Below are 15,063 nucleotides of genomic sequence, written 5' to 3' on the forward strand. Positions count from 1 at the left end.
TTGTTTGCCAAAAAAATCCAATGTGAAACTCCCCCTGCCCTGTAAGTCGAGGGACCCAATGCTAACTACCAGAAGTATCCCTGCAGCGATCTATTTTGGAGAACAATAAAATTTAAAAGAGATCTTTGATTTCGGCTTTCACTCTTGACATGGAACACGTGTCAAATAAGTCAGTCGCTCAGTCACGTTCCCGGTCTGATCAATCACCGGAAATGTATAAAGTAACATTGATCATGACACATTTCTCTACTTGATATTCACTTCTTCCTTAGTGCTGACACAGTTTCTTCCTCCCCTCTGTATTATCATGAGTAACCACCATTATGTGCCGCATATTTATGTATTTGCCTGTCTGAAATTGTCATAGCGCGGAATTCACAGGTAAGTGAAACACATTTGAGCGTGAGCTAAAGTGATGAGAATGTCTTGGTGAATTATTTGATGCAATAAAATAATTAGTGCATCAGGAAAGTAGCTGAGGGGTGAAAGCATTTTCATCAAGAAGTATTCAGTTGAAAGTTTCAGTTGATTTACCTTCCTGCCGTAGCTAAACAATTGACCCCTCCAAGATAAATGTGTTTGCCTGCAAAAATACACCCATATGCAAATAGGTACATAAAATTCCCTCTCTGTCTCGTTCCTTTCTTCTCCCTCGCCAGGCTACCTGCCATCTCACACAGACATCAAGCTCTCTGATGAAGCGCCCCATGTGTTTTAATGTTGAGAGTCTATGACCGACTCGAAAGCAATACATCTTCTTTGGCAGTTACTTCCAGCAAGCTATGAAACCACGGTCACAATGAATGGTCTCGAGTGTTTTGCTACCCATGCATGGATGGACCAGTTCACACTGTGCTGCCTAATCCCTCTGAGGAGACTGTACAGATTTCTACTCGCTTCTTGAAATGGGACACTTTTTGACTGAAAATACTTGTATTTTTGCAAGGACATTGATCTTTTTATGTAAATAATGTACATCCATAATGGAAGAAGTAAAAGTTATTTGTCTCAGCTGGTTACAGCTGCGCCTGCTCAAATGAAAATATCAAAACAGTGGAACAGAAGTGATGTATAAAAATATCTCTAAAATGTGCCCCTATTTCTGTTCTTTACGATTGTGTTTGTGAAGTTTACTTGGTTTAACTGTGTGGAAATAGCTTATCTGAGTAAGACAGTGAGGGAACCGGATTCATTAAGCTCTGTACAATCAGTAAATCTTATCACAAGATTATCATCAAATGAAAGCTGGCTATGAGTGACTGGAGATGGAGGATAAGTCCTAGTTCCAGATCTGTGTATGCCATCGAGCCTTCTTGTCGCTCAAAATGTTATATATGTCACAACAAACACAAGGGGGGAAGATTAAAGTTGGTATACGGAAGGTTTATATAGGGATGAGCAGCTGAGCGGGCTGTTAGTGGATTTAAATAAGTCATGTACACCAGCCCCTGCCCCACACATTCAAAAATGGAGGTACAAGTTGTGTTCTTACAGGTACGCTATCGAAGAAGGGACACTCAAATGTAGCTAGCTAGTATGTGGTATGTTAAAATAGTTTATGATTGATCTTCAAGAGGGAAGAAACACAGACTTTGACAAACAGAAAGGGTACAAATTGAACTGAACCAAGCATTTGTCCCCCTCGAGGTAAACAGTGGTACCTTTATTTTTGAGTGTGCAATGTAAAAGACACCCTCACTTCTTTCTGTTGATTGCTGACCAACACACTTTGGTTTCTACACTGCTAAACATCATGTTTTTGTTTGTTTGTTTGTTTGTTTTTAACACATTTCTAGTCAAAACGTCTTCTGAGACTTTAAAGATGAGATTCACGTAACAAATAGTATTCCAGTCAGATTAAGTGGCTTGCTACAACCTCCAAGGAGGTCATGCGACCTTTGAAGGATTAACAGGATATCTTAAGAAGTGGTTGGTGGATTTTGGTGGAATTCTTTTTTTTAGGATGATAGAGGTTAGGTTGAGAAACAATTGGTTAGATTTAGGACTTGATGACATCATATATAGCCTTGGCAGAGGTATGCGCTCTGGCATGTGGCCATCTAGATTTTAAGATAAAATTTAGAAAGATCTTCAGTAAAGTTTACTTACTGCACTGGCCGATGATTGTACTCATTCCAGCTGGGTTCCTACACTTACTGTCACACCAAATTCAAGCACTTTTTAAAATATAATATATAATAATAATATGATTTTTTTTTTCCTATTGTGCTCTTCAAGGCCTTGGTGTCCTAATCTAGTATTTTGGAGCGATTCATCAATTCTCAAGTGGTGAAAAATGTAAGAATCTTGCACAAAATCTGTGCAACATCCCCCAGATTCTCAATTTATGAGATTTAATTGTGCATAGGAATGACCACCACATACATCCATCATAATCCTTGCTGAGCGGTTGTACGCTGAACCTTCAAAATTTGAACAGACGCCTATGGAAAGCGATATTTATTTCATGTTTATGACAGGAAAACCTCAAATATCAAACCAATTTCAGGGATTAATCCCTGTTTTCAGATGAAGTCATCCACAACTGGGACGCACATTCACCTGGAAACTCCCCCTAAATATTCTGTCCCTCTTAAGCACTGAACAAGGCCGTTTTTTTGCAGTGTATTACGAGTAATATTTTCGGAATCAGTCCTGCTAGGACAAAGATGCTAAAGTTGCCATAATGCAGTTTGGTTAATACATGAAGGGTTCATGATTTAGCAGATGTTTTTGAAGCAGATGCAGGATTTATTAACCCAATATTGAGTTTTGTGTACATTTCTTTGCTCTCACTGTTGACTCAGGTTGTGTTGGAATAACTTTTGGTTCATTCTGTCATTTTTGTGATGATACCAGCATCAAAACATGGCCTTTCCCCCATTTACAGTAATGCAGAGGAACTTGCAGTCTATTCTAGGTTCGTCCTCAAGGACTCAGCGGACAAAAGGCGTCGGATTCGTTCATCTCCTTCACTGCGAGGGACACGGAGATAGAGAAGACGTATCTCCTGTCAACAAGGCTCAGCCTACGCGCGGAGCTTTGGTCAGCTACTGTCTCTTTGGAACGAGTACTGAAGTTCTTCTTCGTAAAACTTTTCTTTTTAAGTGTTGTCAGCATCATATGTCAGGAAGACAAATTGACTTCTCAAGACTTCCTCCCTCCAGTCTTCGGCTGGAGCTGGGAGCATAAATAAACTTCTACTCATCATCAGATGAACGCTGTCCCTCTAAATGCTATCAACTTTTATTTTGTGCTTGTTCAACAAAATCCCAATAATCAATCCGTGACTACAGTTGTGATCATATTTGCATGATGTTTTTTTTTCTCTTTCAAGATATTTAAAAATGTCCTAATTAGGGAAAAATATGTTGGAAATGTTAACTGCAGTATTTTCTCAGACTTGTTTATTTAAAGTGACGTGATTATACGTGGGTTGTTAGTGTTTTGTTTTTTTTGGATCTTGCAGAAGTAACCATGGTTGCAGAATAAAGCAGAAACACAACATTAAACTTCGATCGGTTGGAATTCTTGTAAGTGACTGCAGGTTTTATTTATTTGACCTTTGATTTAGTCAATTAACAGACTTAATGAAGGGCAAACCTACTGCTTCACGTCAGTGTCTGTCACAGAAATGAAGCGTTCGGTTTGACGAGGACTTTGGCTTTGTCACAATTGTTGCTTTGTCTGCTTTAACAAGTGCTTCTTAGCATACTCAACCTTTGACTGTGGCTATTTGGCACGTTGCAGTGATGAGGTGGCGGCGGTGGGGGCGGGAGCATGGGAGGACAATGAAAAGCACAAGTAGCCTGGAGCGATTCTAATGTGCGAGGTACTGAGCTCTACCCCTGTGCAACAAATTAATTATCCCATCTCCAGAAAAAACACATGTACACACACAATCAAGGAAGATTTTCCCCCAGACTGAGCAGCACCTTGAATGAAAAATGTCCCACAACAATAACCTATAGCAATATTGTGTTAGCCACAATGTGAAATTGATGAGCATGTTTCCTTTCATTGAGTGCCACATTATAGCGCCTTGGCTGCAGCGAAATATCCATTAGTGATTGTCAGCGTTCAATTTGATTGTGCTCCGCCGAACATCCCAGGGCAGTTAGGGAAAGGCCTTGGTGTTAATTCAGACTGAGAGCAGGAGCGAGAATAAGACTCCCGGAGCGCTGATGGCTGTTGGAGTGATGAAGGTTGGTGTTGGTGTGTGTGTGTGTGTGTGATATGTAGCTGTTGAAGTGGCAAACAAAATGCAAAACAGAGGGAACAAGAGGCTCGTTCTTGCAGATTTGTACGAGGAGAGTTGCTTCAGCCAATCAACTGTCCTCAAACCTCTGCTGCCATTTCAATGCAAGTCTGAGGATGGAGAGGAAGCAATTGTAATACTGCAAGTTCTTTACCAAATCATCTATTTCTCATCATTCAACTGCAGCCTCAGTAATTGTTCCCATTAAATGGAAACCATCTGTAACAGGCAGCTTGAGTGATGGTGTGATCGAGGTAAGATGAAGCTCAGCTGAAGTGTCAGATGGGAATGTTAACACACCTCTACCCATTAAAGCTGACTTCAGATTCTTTGAAGGTTCATTAAAAGTGGTGTGTTGAGACTGATGCTACAGGACAAGTGTATTTCAGATAAGACAATGGCAAAGCGGTTAAAAAAAAAAAAAAAAAAGGAAGAAAGAAAGAAAAAAGAAGAAACCTTCAGGAATAGATTTATGTCAAGACAACAAAGAGATTTCATATTCACTGACAGTTATTACTGCCAAGTCTGTCTTGACATCCCTTTTGTCAATTTACACATTTCAGGCGCACCAAAAAAAAAAAAAAACCCAAAAAACAAAAAAAAAACTGAATTCCATATAAAAATACATTTATTTTAAACAATTTTCAAAATGGCAATTTGTTCACAGTAAGAAAAATGATTTGAAACAAGACAATTGTATATAGTTGACAAAAATGAACAGTATTATAGATGCATGCACAACTTTTGGTAATTGCACAACTAGACTATTAGAAGAAGGTGTTTAATCATTCGTTTTAATGTGTCAAGTAAAGTTTGAAAATCACCATGACGTATACAGTACCAGCACACCCTAATGTAGTCATTTATTACAGATGGTTAGGGCATGCCACTGTGGGAAATAAATAAATAAATAAATAAGTCAAATAAAGATAGAACAATCTGTTTATAGTCATGGTAACATTGGGTCGACTTTACAATGACGTGAGATGATGCTACTGTATAAATTTACATTCCATCTCATCCTATGTACACCCTCAGCCTCATAGCCTTCCAAACTATAGCGTCGTCACATTCTTTATCTGACAGGGCAGCGTGTAATCTTACAGAAATCCAACTGTTTCAGTCATAAGAGCATTCACAGCAGTCAAATTTGGATAGTTTATCATCATAATAACACCTAAGAGGCCTCTAGTTACAGGGCGGTAAATGATAACGTTTCTACAGGGAGTAAAGTTTGAGGTACAATCACATTTGCTCGTAGCAATGAAACAGTAATTGAAATCTATTCATGTTTTTTGTCCAATGAACACAAATATAAGTAAAACGTGTTGTTTATTTGGGTCGTGAAGGGACGGAACAACATCACACAAATTTAACAGACAAAGGAAATGAAAACAAAAGGTCTAAATGTGATCAACTTGACTTATAAGTATATATTTTATACTAATATGTCATATATCTGTTCTATGACATTAACAGCAATGTGCGATTTGAGAAACAAAACAAATCACTATCTTTACAATAAATCATGGGAAGACTTTTTACTCCAAATGAACGAAGGGCCACACCGAGGTATCGAACATGTCATTTCCTGTTACCACTAGGTGGTGCTATTACTGCTAATCTAATCTGACTTGACATTTGGGAAATTTTGAACATCCATCCATCCATCGTCATCTTCCGCTTATTCCTACACATTAAGGGTCGCGGGGGGGCTGGAGCCTATCCCAGCGTCAACGGGCGAGAGGCGGGGTACACCCTGGACAGGTCGCCAGTCCATCGCAGGGCCAACATAGAGAGACGAACAACCATTCACACTCACATTCACGGTCAATTTAGAGTATTCAATCAGCCTAGTCCCCAATTGCATGTTTTTGGACTGTGGGAGGAAGCCGGAGTACCTGGAGAGAACCCACGCAGGCACGGGGAGAACATGCAAACTCCACACAGAAAGATCCCGTGACCGGGCCGGGACTCGAACCAGGAACCTTCTTGCTGTGAGGCCACAGTGCTAACCACTGCACCACCGTGCAGCCCAAATTTTGAACATGTGCAGTCAAATTGGAACCATCCCCCAATAAAAACTCTGAATAAGTTACCAAAGACTGAAAAAATTTTGGGGGAAATATCAGCAATAAACTGGGAGGAGTTCATAAAGTACGTCTGTTAACTGCCAACTCTAACAAAAATGTGAAATAAAAGTAAATAATGGTGTATATCCTGTTGAGTTGGGGTCACGGAACTAATAACATACTAATTTTTAGTAAGTCTCCACACTGGCAACAGTCATTGGTTATTAGGTTTTTGGATTATGTGATATTTTAGGAACGAATTGAAAGAATTGCTTCAGATTTGCCACACTTGTCCACTGGGACTACTAAAGGAAGTGAAAAGATTTTGGTTGTCAAGGTATTTGACAAATCCATGCAAGAAGGAAATTTGTTGGATTTACATTGTGTTTAAAATTCGATTCATTTCAAGGGATATTAAAAAAGCCATTCCTTCAGTTTGAGTAGGTCCTGAATATAATACTATTCTTTAATGCTCATTTACTTTAGTAAGTCATGATAATTCTTCAATTATAATGACTCTGTCAAACGTTATCTAAAATAAATATATAGATATACAGTAAAAAAAAAAAAAAAAAAAAAAAAAGCATACCATTTATTTTACTTGCCAGAGATTTGATTGGTTTACAAAAAAAACAACAACAACAACATTTTTTAGCGGCTCAGGGTCATGACGTGTTTTATCTAACCTCCACTCAAAAAAGGTCTTCTCGCTCCGACAGTTGGATGCTGGAGCTCCACTGTGCAGGATGATGTATGTGAACGTTTGATAATAATCAGCCAGGTTCCACATTTATCTTCTGAAGAGTGGAAACTCACCAGAAATTTAGAGTTTAAGAGATGTAATAGTTACCTCGGTGAAGATTTAGAGCCAGTGAAGGGCCAGTAAACAACGCAGACAAGTGTGATGAGGGTATCTGAAGCCTGCAGCGCACGTACACGGAGAATTGACTTTTAAATGAACGAGGAGACATTTCATGTCTAGCAGTTAAATGTCTGAAAAGATATATATATATATATATATATATATATATATATCTATGAATATGAAATATATATGCATATTCATAGATTCTTTTCCATGGTGGGAGAAGGAGATCGTTTTAAGGCATTTTAATAAGGTAGCTAAACATTTTGGTGTGGGGGGGGAAACCCTGTCAGACACAATTTAATATTCCAGGCAGATGCTTTTTACATGTCCTGAAACATTTCTGGAGGGGGTATTTGAGTGACTCCCTCTGTGCTTCCTATGGAGACATTATCCAAATGAAAAACAATATGTCTCAGGCAGTAAAGGTTCAAATTGCACAATGTCAGTTGAGCGTTTGTAACACACCCATATCAGAAATGCCTCATCTATGGCACTGGTATAGAAACATCTACTCACAAAGTATGATAAGATCCATTATCATCAAAAACGCTGCTGGGTACCGCAGCTATCATCTGATTGTAGTATTTCACCGCCCTCAAATTAGAGGCCCTCGAGTCTGGCTCGGTGGACTACTCCCTAGAAAGTATTGTGAAATAGATACTTTGTCCATATGTGTTAAAAACTTTGAACAACTATCTGAATGACATTAAAAGAAAAAAAAGAAAGAAAAAGAACCGCAGACAAAACAAATTTCAGCACAATTGAAACACAACAATCTGTACTTACTCGATGTCTTAGACATTAGTACAGTTTGGAAATTCCCTTGTTACAATTCTTTCCATATTTCTTCCAATTCCTCCTGGAAAAAAAAATGAAAAAGACTTAATACAGGGATGCTCACCTGCTTTGATTTTATTCACATCAAAAGTTATTTGCTCGGCTTTGAAGAAAAGATAACATTCTTTTGGTTTCCTTTGAGCCCGTATATGTGATATGTTTGCTTTATGTGTTCGACACTGATTTCGGGGCAAAGTAATAAATAATCTTAACCTAAAGTCAAAGTTCAGTCTAGTCATCTCTAATCTCTTTACTTGCAGATCAAAGAAACATTAATTTATCATCTATGTATTTGATTTATTCATTTGCTGTCAAGACATGAATTATCCAAGGAGGCCTGAGCTGCCGATAAGAAGCATCCGATGCCTTCAGATGGTGCAGGCGCGCTCAAAGGTGAAACATCTTGGTCTATTAAATGTGTTAAATTCAGCTAGCTGTATAAAAATTTGCTGATATGACTCATAATATGAGCGGATAAAAATCAGAACTAGCAGTCACTCACTGCAGCCTCTATGAAATTCAAGGTTCTCGTGGTACTTTTAGAATTCCGCTTGGAATAAAATCACGGTAGACAAGGTAGCAGATAAGTTAAAGTTGAAAATTAAGATCAGTGAGATTAAATCTAGGATGCGGATGTGTCATGAGCCTTAGCTATCACTCCATGTCAGCAAGAATCAAAAGTGTTGATTGTCAAGGAGGGAAGATGACAGCCGTCTGCAAACTCGGGAGACACTGGACCAAATTAAACGTTTTGTGCTGAAAATGCTTGAAAAAAACAAAAACAAAAAAACTCTGCCAATTTTTGTTAATAACCACATAAGAACCTGAGGGTTTTCTGAAAGATTCTGTTGCAGTTGAAAGCACAAAATAAACTCCAGAAATAGTTTAGACCTTTAGCCTCTTGTCTTTGTCTCTCTCTTCATTTCATACTTTTCAAAAAAAATATGATCAGGAATATTAATAAAAGACAGCTAAAACGGACATCAAGGACATCGCGTCTAGTCGAACCGTTGCATCAAGTCTAAAAAAAAAAAACAAGAAAAAAAGGTTCACTTGAACTCATGAGCCTGGAATATATGAAGGAGTGATTATCATGTGTGTATTCATTTTGTGTCGTCAGTTAAACTGATTGACTTGAAACGTGAGAAACAGTCACTTGATTACTGAGCGGGCCTGTTCAGGAGACCCCCCCACCCCCCACCCCACCCCCACCACCATCTCATACGGGAGAATTCTGAATATCTTTTACAGCTTCATTAATTCTTATTTCCAAATGAACTTCAGATTTCTACTTATTATGAAACATGAGCTCATTTGAGCAATCATGCTAATCACTCAGAGCTGATTGGTATTCACATGAATTAAATTAAGAAATAAATCCGTCAAATTCAGTTTTAGACTTTTTAATCTGCATCTTAACCTTTATGAATTCTCTGATTTGACTTGCGAAGGTGACCACTATGAATGACAAGCAGATTCCTCCCCGTTCTTAAAAAGCTGCATATTTCAGTGAGAAAATCCTATTCATAGTAAATTTGTTATAAATGAGTCACAAATCAAATGTTTTTGGATAATTGTGGATAAATCAACACAGGCAAAGTGAGCTGGACAGTAAAAGAAAGAAAGAAAAACCAACAGATAATAGACCATACGCTATTCTAGTCACATGGATTAGAAACACATCTATTCCTGCCAAAATAAGCCTGCATTACAATGAAAACAATATCGTAAGTATTAATGAAATCTTAAACCGGCAGGGTGCAAACTCCATTAATCTAGCGCGAATGAAATCAAAGGTCCCACGCTGCTCTCCCCTTTGATAGATAAACAGGCTCACAAACCCCCATAAAGGAGTTAATTCATTTCCCATCAGGAAGAACTTGGGAAGGTAGAAACAGCTGAGAGATGAGGAAGAACCCAAGTGCTGAGTGACCAGAAAACAGGCCTGCAGCCCACATGTCTGAGTCAGAACCCCTGCGATGTGGCTTCTGTTCAACGGTCTTAATAGCATCAGCCCGAGCAATCACCGGGATGTCCCGTACAGATGCTGCGGTTATGTTTGTGGCGTCAAAATGCGACACTGAACTGACAACATTTCAGCAGCTCAGATTTGTGTTCTGCATTACAAAGTAAAGCAGTTTGGTTGTAGTGAATCAAGTCCCACAAATCCTCCGCGTCTGTCGTACATCACTAAATTGATCCTTAAGGGAGGTCATGAATTCATGCACTTAAATTTGTAAATATATAATTAGATACATCTAAGTAAGTAAACTGTTAGTTTGATGCAAATATCTGAGGCGCCGTACATGAAGGAATGCAGTTTATTCACCATGTGAAACTAGATGGCGCTCCTCCTGTGTCCACTTTTTATTTGGGCCCGACTGAAACATCGGCCGGTGCGATATACCAACCGATCACAGATATATCTCATTGGTGTATATGTTTTCTGATAAATCAGATATTTTTTTGGATCACATTAAATGCAGAAATTCAGCTAAATAAAGTTAATTGTTTAAGATATTAGTCTTCTGAGTACCTTTACACAGAAGACTTTCAGTATAAATTCATCATATCGCTTGTATGTGCCAGTAATCAGTGATTTTTTTTCTTTTCTCTAAAATCAGTAACAGGCTCAAAATTCCTCTATTGTTTGGGTTCTACTTTTTATTTGTAGTTTGAATGTTCATGCAAAGGTGGTGTGAACAGTCCCCCTTCTAAATTTAAGTCTTTATGAGCTTATTCATCATTTTAAAGTAGTCCCCTTCTTGTTCGGCAGAGGGCGCTCTAAATCTTCCAGCGGCTTGACCTGCTGCATGTCCTTTGACCCATCGGGAAAGATTCATTCCGCAAACGGAGGACAATGCTGATTAGTCATTCTGAGCAAACAGTCACGTCACCGAAACATCCGAGAAGCACAGTGTGGAAGTAGTTCAGGTGGAAGTAGTTCAGGTTCAATGGCAACTTTGTTAAAGGAACTTGTTGACAACAAGTCCGCAGGGTCGCCCGCTAACTTTAGCTTAGCACTGGACTGTACTACACTTACTGTCCTCATTTTTATTGCCAGAAATACAGGTAGATTACCTTCTCTCCTCTCTGTGTTACGGAGCTCTAGACCCGCACCCGACAGATAACTGCTAGTTAGCTTAGCTGCAATGCTCACTAGCAGTGGAGCATTAGAAAAAGTCTTCTAAAGAGTCATCAAATACACTTTTCTCCAATGAGATGCTTGCCTGCATTGATAGAACTAAGGTTGTGCTTAACATTTACTGTGAAACTTTTCAGTATTCCGAGGAAATACCAAAAGCACGCCAGAGCCTTAAACACCCTTATCAAAGAACTGCCCTGTGTCAGCGCTGTTTTGAAGAGCTATACCAGCACTATTCCCCTAAAAATAATAAAAAAATGATTGGAATCAGCAGTGAGGCGTTGCGATTTTTAGGGTTACAAAATGTTAATATTCAGTCTCTTGCAGTGTCAGTGACTTAAAATCCTTTTGTGAACCCACAGGTCTAAAAATTTCTATCACAGTTTTGCTGCAATCGTACAACTGATTTCTAAATCAGTTCAAATGCTGTTAACACATCATAACTGGGAAACGGCGAACGTGTTACCTCTGTTCCTGGCCTCCAGGTCCTTTTCCATGAGTTCCTTCTGAGAGGGAAATTCACTGAGCTTGACCTTTGACATGGTGTCATTCTGACCGACAGTACTGATCACCTCAGGTTCCTTCTCGTGGCTGTCCTCAGTCTGAACATGAATCCAAGGGATTTTCCTAATGACAAGATAGCAGAGCAACTATGTGAGGATGTCAAAAAAAACAAAGATAAATTTACTGGCGCACTGAAGTTGCTTTTTTAAATTTTTGTAAACACACCTTTTGAACTTGTAGATGAAAAATGCAGCTAAACCAACGAATACCACGGAGAGCAGCATCAGCATGGCTGAACCGCTGTGGATGGAGTTGGAATCCACAAGCGGAGCTGGAAGACAAACACATCAAATAAATGACACAATTTTACAGAGTAGAAATATAGTCGAAAGTCAGAAAGACAAATGTGCCGCTTAGTTATTCTCCGTTTTCTTAGGCCACGCTTTATTTCAAGATCACTTTCATTACTTGATGTCATGTTTAAAGATCTGCTCTATGTATGTTATCCCCTCAGGGTATTAAAGAGAACCTTTAGGAGGTTCGCTGGCTCTCTCTGGCGTCCGTCATGCAGGTACCTTTTGCATAGTCATGGCTTTTTAAATGCTGAAATGCAATATTCAAAGTATTTCCCCTTGCCGTCCATCTTTCTCTCCTTCAGAGAGAAACCTATGAAGTCTATGACCTTTCTGCATCATTTTAAAGGCAACCCAGACCTTTGTGTGCCGACACAAATGAAGACAGATCCGTTGGTGGATGAAAAGGGTAAAGCCACGCGGGCTTGATCGACACGTTTTTGCAATATGCTAATGACGCAGTGACCCTGCCGATTACCTCAGTGCATACCAAAAGCCTGCTTTGTCAATCATGTCATTGATCGGCTAATTTCAAAGAGAAGCACTGTCTCGCTGCCTGGGGTGAAAAACTGGAGCTCTTTGAAAGGTATTTGTATCCTGTGATATACAGTATCATAAACATCTCACTCAGGGGATGAAGCTGCCTTTGTTTTTTTCAGTGTTGGGCAGAACTCAATGTCATATCATCCCAAGGAAGACACGTGGCTTATCTTGTGCACATCAGCAAGCACAAGCCAGGAGAGCAAACATGCTGTGGATGTTTAGGAATTCTGTCTTAATCTAGCGTGAGATGAGCCTTAGGCCTATTTGAATGTTTCGATTTGACGTACCTGCAAAAAAAAAAGGTTTTTAAATGTAACGACTGCAATGGTCCAGGTGAGAAGAAAAATTAGAAACTTACCAAGAGTTTGCTGAGTGATGTACACAGTGACGCGAGTATCGGCTTTCAGATCGAACTGGATCAGGCCTTGGTTCAGGGCAGTGACAAAGATATCTGATATCTGTAAGTATTTAGAAAAAAACAGAAAAACGTACAGAAAATAAGATGAGACTAAATGACACAAAGGAAACACAAACCTCTCCAAAGACTAAACTGTCATGATGTCAGTAAAAACTGGTCTTTTCTTATAAAGGGAGATTTGATTATTTATCCACAACTTTCCCATGTATTTGAGTCAAAATGAGAAGATGGACATTATGCATTTAAAACATCAAAATATTCCTATAAAACACAGGAGGCAAGAGATGTGTCCTATATTTTCTGGTACTTATTTGGGGTATGCAATCATTTTGCAGTATGCAAAACATGAAAAATTAATTATAAACTGAAATAGTGATATAAAATAGAGGAGATAATGAAATGCAATAAAATGAGGTGAGTGCTAATATCCAGCACTGATTTGGAGTCCCTAAGTCACATGATTTGGTACCCAGGACAGGTTCAGGATTTGTTCTGAAAGATCTTTTTTTTTTTTTTTTTTTTACATTTTTTTAATTTGTGCACAAAATCTGAAACTCCACTGATGATTGAGTTCTCATCCCTGCTGGACTCAGATGCTCTTCACAACAACACAGGCCTTCTTCCTCTGTGAGATCACAGCACCCACCACCAGCTTTCCTGAGCTCTGTGTCCTCGCAGCTGCCGTTCAATCAAACTCTTCTGTCTGTTTCTACTCTCTCACTCCTTCTCTTTCTGCTCTGGTAACCCTTGCTCAAATAAATATGGACACCACACTGAAATTACCGAAATGTTCTTCCATGACTTTGGATCAATTATTTGTAGCAGTTCCTCTTTGTCGTAGGCGACAAATCTGTGCAGTCTCAGCATGACTTCTCGTGTGTAGACTCAGCCCCCCCCCCCCCAAAAAAGAAAACTGGTACAGAAACTTGCCTGACAAGCAATGTTGTCAGGCAATAATAATACCAATCTGAGCTGTCGGTTGCCAAAACAAACACTTTAAGTGGATGGATTTTGGTCTCGATCAATCATTTTGACCACAAAAAATAAAAACAAAAAACAAGGTCCAGGTTGAAAAATAGTGGAAGTTCCATGAAACAGAGGAACCATTGTTCCATTAAACAGAGAACCCATGCAGGTTTAAAAATAGAATTGTTGGGTTTTTTTTTTTACTAAAATTAATAAATTGTCAGCAGCACGGTTGTGCAGTGGTTAGCACTGTCACCTCACAACAAGAAGGTTCCGGGTTCAAGCCCCAGCTCGGTGTGGAGTCTCCATGTTCTCCCTGTTCCTGTGTGGGTTCTCTCTGGTACTCCAGCTTCCTCCCACAGTCCAAAGACGTCAAGAGGGGACGAGGCTGATTGATACTCTAAATTGACCGTAGGTGAGGCTGTGAGTGTGAATGGTTGTCTGTCTATGTGTTGGTCCTGTGATGGACTGGTGACCTGCCGAGGGTGAACCCCGCCTCTCGCCCAAAGGCTGCTGGGATAGGCTCCAGCCCCCCCGCGACCCTTAACAGGATAAGCGAAAGAAAATGGATGGATGGTTGGAATAGATTTTCTCTGTGAAACTTAGAGAATCTTTCCACCAAACCTAACCTGTTTAATTGGTGATCTTTTGATCTAACTAATTAACGCTGAGGTGACTTGTCTACACAGCAGCTAGCATGAGCATAACTACTTTAGCAATTATCCGTTCCGGTGACACAGTAATGTGAACTTTATATTTTCAGACGTTAGTGTTCTTACCGCCTCCAGAGCTTCCTCACTTCTTCTCTTGTGCTCATTTACTGTTTGTACATTAGGCAGGATGAAGAGCTCAGCTGTGGTTGGGAGTCCAGGGTACAGAGACACCAGCAGCTGACCCTGAGGAACGCCAGACACCTGCAGGAGCAAAATGAACCGATTAGCAGGTAGAATTCTGGATTTCGGCTGTTACTTAGCAAAGACATTTTCACACCAGATAACTGTGATTGGCTAGTCATCAAAGAAACAACACAACAACAAAAAATCTTCACAAATTTCCAACAGGAGCCATAAAACATCATGACTGCTGCATCAGGTATCAA

The 15,063-nt window shown here is 39.5% G+C and overlaps 2 protein-coding genes across 6 annotated transcripts in view; one reads left to right on the forward strand and one right to left on the reverse strand.

Annotated features, from left to right (window-relative positions):
• LOC147247407 (VPS10 domain-containing receptor SorCS1-like) overlaps positions 1 to 3,045 on the forward strand; it is a 51,436-nt gene extending 48,391 nt beyond the window's left edge. For all 3 annotated transcript variants that reach the window (XM_086180799.1, XM_086180800.1, XM_086180801.1), the window contains one exon: positions 660 to 3,045. In XM_086180799.1, the coding sequence (XP_086036925.1) occupies positions 660 to 718 (59 nt within the window). In that variant the 3' untranslated portion in view covers positions 719 to 3,045. The remainder of the gene's footprint in view (positions 1 to 659) is intronic.
• Positions 3,046 to 4,344: 1,299 nt separating this feature from the next.
• Positions 4,345 to 15,063, reverse strand: part of LOC147247408 (VPS10 domain-containing receptor SorCS3-like) — a 58,291-nt gene continuing 47,572 nt past the window's right edge. For 2 of the 3 annotated variants that reach the window (XM_086179595.1, XM_086179593.1), the window contains exons 23-27: positions 14,744 to 14,878; positions 12,939 to 13,038; positions 11,910 to 12,015; positions 11,647 to 11,807; positions 4,345 to 8,057 (exon numbers count right to left, since the gene is read on the reverse strand). In XM_086179595.1, the coding sequence (XP_086035721.1) occupies positions 7,993 to 8,057; positions 11,647 to 11,807; positions 11,910 to 12,015; positions 12,939 to 13,038; positions 14,744 to 14,878 (567 nt within the window). In that variant the 3' untranslated portion in view covers positions 4,345 to 7,992. The remainder of the gene's footprint in view (positions 8,058 to 11,646; positions 11,808 to 11,909; positions 12,016 to 12,938; positions 13,039 to 14,743; positions 14,879 to 15,063) is intronic. The other variant, XM_086179594.1, reaches the window with a different exon arrangement.

This window comes from Aulostomus chinensis, chromosome 16, assembly GCF_037954235.1.
Source record: "Aulostomus chinensis isolate RoL2024-O1b breed Wild chromosome 16, RoL_Achi_v1.0, whole genome shotgun sequence".
In the NCBI taxonomy this organism is placed as follows: domain Eukaryota; kingdom Metazoa; phylum Chordata; class Actinopteri; order Syngnathiformes; family Aulostomidae; genus Aulostomus; species Aulostomus chinensis.